Source organism: Tripterygium wilfordii, chromosome 12, assembly GCF_013401445.1.
Source record: "Tripterygium wilfordii isolate XIE 37 chromosome 12, ASM1340144v1, whole genome shotgun sequence".
In the NCBI taxonomy this organism is placed as follows: domain Eukaryota; kingdom Viridiplantae; phylum Streptophyta; class Magnoliopsida; order Celastrales; family Celastraceae; genus Tripterygium; species Tripterygium wilfordii.
In genome coordinates, this window is record NC_052243.1 from 513,488 (window position 1) to 519,966 (window position 6,479).

The 6,479-nt window shown below is 38.7% G+C and overlaps 1 protein-coding gene across 4 annotated transcripts; it reads left to right on the plus strand.

Annotated features, from left to right (window-relative positions):
* The first annotated feature begins 613 nt into the window (after positions 1-613).
* Positions 614-6,226, plus strand: LOC120011304 (peptidyl-prolyl cis-trans isomerase CYP63-like). Of its 4 annotated transcripts, none has more exons than XM_038862390.1 (14): positions 614-757; positions 1,504-1,617; positions 1,759-1,813; positions 2,426-2,514; positions 2,997-3,021; positions 3,129-3,167; positions 3,241-3,358; positions 3,522-3,682; positions 3,787-4,108; positions 4,199-4,338; positions 4,504-4,723; positions 4,831-5,208; positions 5,321-5,401; positions 5,558-6,226. In XM_038862390.1, the coding sequence occupies exons 2-14, from the start codon at positions 1,537-1,539 to the stop codon at positions 5,922-5,924; spliced, it is 2,076 nt and encodes a 691-aa protein (XP_038718318.1). In that variant the 5' UTR covers positions 614-757; positions 1,504-1,536; the 3' UTR covers positions 5,925-6,226. The 4 variants fall into 4 exon arrangements, with proteins under 4 accessions (XP_038718318.1, XP_038718320.1, XP_038718321.1 ...); XM_038862392.1 differs by having other exon boundaries at positions 4,834-5,208; XM_038862393.1 differs by having other exon boundaries at positions 4,510-4,723.
* The last annotated feature ends 253 nt before the right edge of the window (positions 6,227-6,479 follow it).

The window sequence follows — 6,479 nt, forward strand, 5'->3', positions numbered from 1 at the left end:
AGATGAAAATTTTATGTATGCGCAAATCGGACATCTCGAATTTAAACCCATGTCGAACTTTTATTATATCATTTTCATTAAAAAATAAATGCAGTGCATATGACTATCGTCCATTCCCGGGTATGTTGATGGTATATTTTACCAAGTGAAAATGATTTGAAGGGCAAATTAATCATCAATGTCGAAAGAGATTTCATTATTTCTTTCAACACTTTAAATCACTTCAAATTTTGTCTTCCCCAGATACTAACTCCTCTATATATTCCTCATTTTTAAGGGAAAAAACTTCTAATACAACTAAAGTGTTTTTTTTTTTTTTTTTGCTTTTGGTAATATTTGAATTTATTCGACCTAATTGTAATTCCAATATTGATAATTAGCAGTATTGTATTCTATATAGGTAATTAAAAAAGAAAATAAAATGAGTTTTGGTAATTTGGAAAGTTCCATCATCCATGTGTGCAATTTTGACTCTGTTCGTGAAAGGTCAATGATGATGTCCGGTTGAGATTAGCTTCTCAACAAAGGGCCATGCCAAAATAACATGTTCGCAACGCAGGTGATTCTTCCAAGCCAAAGAAAAAAAAAGGAAAACTTCAATAAAACGAAAATCCTACTCTAGGTAAAGTTTCTATTAGCAAAGCTAACGCAGCGAGCGCCCCCTCAGCTTCTGTACTGATGAATTTCGCTGCTCGTTCTGGTGTTTCCGAGTTGTAGTCTGAGAGTTACTTCCAGTCGAGCTAATTCTGAAGCTCTGGTAAGTATGAGATGCTCAAACTTCTTGATCTTATTGTTCAATTCTTTAATCTATGCGGTTCGTTATTTGTTGTTGCGATTTTTGGGTCGTGCGTGTTACAATGAAATTGAATTTCTTGCTGATGTGCATTGGCATGTAGTGTAAAAGAGAATTAGGGTTTGTGGGTTGTGCTGCAATACACAAAAGCAATTGATGAAGATCTTATTTTTCCAAGCTTTATGCTATGCACGTCTTGTAGGGATGGTGTAGATGAGAAAATTGTGTTGATTTGCAAGGCTTTAGATTGCTAATCAAGGGTCTTGTGGGAGGGGTCGCATACTCATGTAACTTTGAACTGCGTTTTTTTTTCCTCATGGATTAAAGAAAAGTACTTAAGAAATCGAAGCAGAGTATGCGTGAAAAAATGAAATTTAGATATATGTTTGGTTCTACTAAAAAGTAGTCATCTGGAAAATCCTTCTGAACTTGTTATGATAATATTATAATACTGAGATTGAGTCCTATTTTTCATGCAATTTTAATCAGTAAGTAGATTATGAGGATATAAGTTTACCAGGGAATCAAGTCCGGAGTTTCTATGTTTGAGGTTACACATAGACGATTAATTAACCTTCTTGTTCTAAAGATGCATCAGAAATATCTGGCAACTTTGACTCTGCATTTGTAACCGACATCCTGAAATGCATGAAGTTGTAATTCGACGTATTTTAGTCACGTGGCTCACCAATTTTGTTGCTGATCTCAAGGTATAATTATTGGCATTCCAGATAGAGGAAAAAATGAGCAAGAATAAGAAGAACCCTCTTGTATTTTTGGATTTATCAATTGATGGAGATCCTGTGGAAAGAGTTGTCATTGAGGTAATACAAATATTGATGGCCTTAAATATTTGTTTCAACTTTTCACTGAAATTTCCTTGCCCTTTTTTGGTGAAGGAACTTCAAGGGGGACATTTTACTTTTGAGAGTCGTATAACTATATTTTTCCTTTTAAATTGACAGCTTTTTGCAGATATTGTTCCCAAAACATCGGAAAACTTTCGGGCGCTCTGTACAGGTATTATTGAATTTGTCAATGTTGTTATGATTAGGTATCAACCCTTGCCCCTGGGTAATATGCATATTGTATGCTTATTGTGTTCCTTGCATATTTTATGCTTATGTTAGTCTTCTACAGAATATTTTCTCTGAAGCCTATTGTACTTCTCTTGTGTGAATCAAACATTTTCCTTGAGTGGAAATGGTCCTAGGTTAAATTAGTTCTAGATGGTATTGGAGAACTTATAGTGACAAACGAAGAGATCACAACCAATAGGAAAGCTGAGAAACCATCAAACAGGTTAACAGATAGTAATAAATTGAAGTGGATGCAGTGATACCCAAAAGAATCAAGAAAAAGATAAGTACAACATTATAAAGCTTATTTCTGTAAGAGAACAAGTTATCTGCCCTGAAATACACTGAGCGTGCTATTACTTAGTTCTTCCTGACCATCATGAAACTGCCACAAATATGCAAAATCTAGTCTAGTGTTTCACTATCAGAAGGGACTAAGTTTGACTAAGTGGGGGCAGAGAATGTTTCTTTTTTGCGCATTATTTCTCAATTTTAATCAAATAATTATGGATGACCATAATTGTGAACAATATTTTCCCTTGGTCTGTTGTAGGTGAGATGGGCATTGGAAAATCTACTGGGAAACCTCTGCACTACAAAGGAACGTTTTTCCACCGAATAATTAAAGGATTCATGGCCCAGGTATGTATTTTCTTTCAAATATGGGTTTTGCTTATCATTAGAATTTTGAAGTCGACATGTTCCCCTACTTTCAGTAGTACATCAACAAAAGATGCCACTTGCGTGTTTCATTTTCTGTGCCCTTGTCTAATCACTGCGGGAGGATACTATTTTTGATACGCTTTTTGCATGGTTCTATAGCTTCAAAGTTATCATGTCTTTCCTGGTGAAACATTAGGTCTGTTCTTTCATTCAAAAGAAGAAAAAAAAAGTCTGTTATCTGCATGCCGAGTTCATATGCTTTGAGTTCATATGCTTTGTGGGTTGGGTGGCATGTGGACCGGCCTTTTGGAATACCTCATATAGAAATGGGCTTGGTTAAGACTATAGATGGCTTAATTATTCGCAAATCGTCAGGGATAAAATTTGTTTTTTCTTTTAATCTTTTCCCAAATATCTATCTTGTCATTCACAAATTGTTCATTTTTTCCCTTGTCCAACAGGGTGGTGACTTTTCAAAAGGAAATGGTATGCTCCTTCCGCTCCATAACCCTTCTTCGACTAACACATGGATTCCCTGTTCAACCTCCATTCATGTTCAGAAATGTGAGGATAGATCTTTAATCTGTTTGCAGGCACTGGTGGAGAAAGTGTTTATGGAGGGAAATTTACAGGTAGATTCTCCATTGATGATGCACACCTGACATTTTTCATGAATAGTCGTAATAGTTTGAGTTCCCATTGCAGATGAGAATTTTATATTGAAGCATGATGGACCTGGTGTTCTTTCTATGGCAAATGGTGGTCCAAACACCAATGGTTCCCAGTTCTTTATCACCTTCAATCACCAGCCTCATCTTGATGGGTACTCGACCTTATGATTTTTCATTAAGTTGTTGACTCATTAGTGCCCTATCACATTCCCCTGCCAATTGCTATTAGCCATTATCTTATAAAATTTTATTGTATTTGAATAGCGCATAAATATTTGTGGTTGACTTCCCACTTAAATCAATTTTTTTTTTCAGAAAGCATGTGGTTTTTGGAAAGTTTGTGAAGGGAGTGGATGTTCTGAAGAAAATTGAACAGGTGGGAACAGGTGATGGGAAGCCTACACGGCCTGTAAAAATTGTAGATTGTGGTGAAACCTCTGAAAGTAAAATGCAGGTTCCAGTCGAGAAAGCTACAGGTAATCCAATGGATCTTAGATGTAGATGCTACAAGTTCACAGTGCAACTGATAATATAATTAAGCGGGTGATGCCTTGATTCTCATTCTATGTAATATGGACAGGGAAGAAGAAGAAATTGGGAAAGCTTCCTGCTTCTGACGATAGTTCTGATGGACAAATCAAAGGAAGACTCAAAAAATCCATGAAGGACAAAAGAAAGAAAAGGAAACGAAGATATTCCTCCTCTGATTCATACAGCTCAGATTCTTTTACTTCAGAATCAGATTCAGATTCAGATACAGATTCCTCCACAGATGATTCATCCAATGATGGGAGACATAGGAAGAGAAGGTCAGTGCGAAAACACAAGAGCAAAAGAAAGGATGGGAGAAGGAGTAGGAAGAGAGGCGGACGTGGAAAGCGATCAAAGCACAAGTCCAAATGGTCTAGTTGTATACAGTTTGATGGATTGTTGGTGATGTCCTTTCTCCCAGTGACTGTATGATTAAAATTTGCTTTATTTTTTGCTTTCAGGATCTCAGAGACTTCAAGTGACACAGAATCTGAGAGCTCTAGCAGCACCTCTGATGATGACAAATCTAATCCTCGTGAATCTGCTCGTAAAACCAACGGCTCAAGTCATGCCAAAATTAAGTCACCGCGGAGGAATATTGGTAACCCATCCTGTGTTATATCATGGTTTCTTATATCCTTTTACATTTTCTATTTTGTCCTTGTTTTGTACATTAGGCTGAGACAGCAGTGTCCAATATTTTCATTGATATTTCTTAGTGGCATCGCTGTTGTGTCTATGTTCTTGACTGGTTGTGATGTTACAAATGCAGGGAGAAAATCTCCAACCCGTCTTTTGGAAAAAGAATCTGATACAGGACGACTGAGTCATCATGAGCTCAAGATTGTTGAGCACAACAGATCACATGAAGAAGGTGAATTGTCTCCAAAAGAACATGAGCGTCTAGGCAATGGTCGTCGCATGGAATCTAAATATGAATCAGCTGATAATCGGCATTCCTACTCAGATATACCAGGAAAATCCAGGTTTTCACTCCTCGAGTATAAATCAGGATTTATTTTTTTTTAAACTTTGATATGTGTACTTAAAAAAGTTATGTTATTGCACTGAGGAGATTCTAATGGCTTTGAAGCAGAAGTGTGACTCCAAGCCCCAAGAGAAGGGCAGGCGACAACAGGAATAGTTTAAGATTGAGATCTGAAAGAACTGACAGAAGTCCAGTAATCAGAAGTGAAAGTAGAAGTCCTCCGAGGAAGCCTGCCAGGATCAATGGGGGAAATTCTTCTAAGAGCACATTGAGTAGTCCTCCCCGCAAAGCCCCAGATAACCATGGACAGAGAGTGTCACGAAGCCCTTCTCCTAGTGGTGCTGCGAAGCGCATTAGAAAGGGACGTGGCTTCACTGAACAATATTCCTTTGCACGCAAGTATCGCACCCCTTCTCCTGAGCATTCACCTCGCAGGGCGTATCATTACGGTGGAAGAATTGTGAATGAAAGAAACCATGATAGGTATTATTGGTGTCACGTCTTCACTCAAGACAATATTGGTATCACGTCACTGTAGTTGGATAGACTTCCATTACCAACAAGTTAAACTTGTTTTTCTTCGGTTTTTTTGAAGGTATTCAAGCTATAGAAGTTACTCTGAGCGCTCACCACGTAGACGCTTTAGAAGCCCACTGAGGGGACGTAGCCCTTCCAGGTCCTCCTCTAATATGCATATATATTAATTTACCCCATCATTTCCTGATCTATACTTTTCGTTATAAATTTTACTAGAATATGTTTATGTGATCATAGCAGCGACTTTTAATATATGCATATATATTAATTTACCCCATCATTTCTTGTCTTTTAGATATCGGAGCAGGACTCGTCGAAGTAGGAGCATTTCTCGCACTCCTCGGGGTTATCATGGCCGCTACAGGGACCGCAGTCGGAGCCATAGTCCAATACGTAGTCGTAGTCCTGGGGATAAGCGACCTGCTGTTAGTGATGCATTAAAATCTCGTCTTGGTCTCAGAGTAGATGATCCTCGTTCAGAAAACAAAGATAGGTCCAGAAGCCGTGGGTCCTCACGATCTAGATCCCCTGACTCCGTACCACCAAAGCGTAGTGGTAAGGCAGCTTCTGCATCCTACAGCACATCAAGATCGAGCTCACCATCTGGAAAGCGAGGTTTAGTCTCCTATGGAGACATCTCTCCCGATGTTGGAACTGGGTAGCTTCCTTGTGGCTGTCGCTCATTTTGAGGAAAAAAGCATGCCGAGTTTTCCATGACTCACTCAGATTATATTTACTCGCACATCTTTATGCAATCCATTTGCCTTGATGTCCCTGTCTGTAAGCTGCTTAGCTTGGCCTGATATATTACTTCTTTTGCATTTCTGCTGACTGAATAACTTGTTTTTAGACACTTCGTTTTTGTAAGCTTTTGGTTCTTGTCTCTGGAGACCTCTGTTCCTTTTGAAGATTGTTGGACCCTTCGTTGCGGAGGACTTTTTTTAGGTACAAATCTCCCTTTTTTTGAGGACTCGGTGTTTTTTAGGTACAAATCTTCATGGCGGAAGACACAGATTGATACGAACATAAATTACGAACACACACTCACTTCGCCATGTTCTACAGCTCAGCACACGATGGTGGTTGGGCCTTCTCATGTTTCTACGGGCCCATACTATGGCCAGAAGCCTGTTACCGATTGCTGGCAAGTGGCCCACCATCTAGGCTTAGCTGGGTTTCCAAGGCCCAACCAAATCATCTGTTTGGGCTTAATCCTA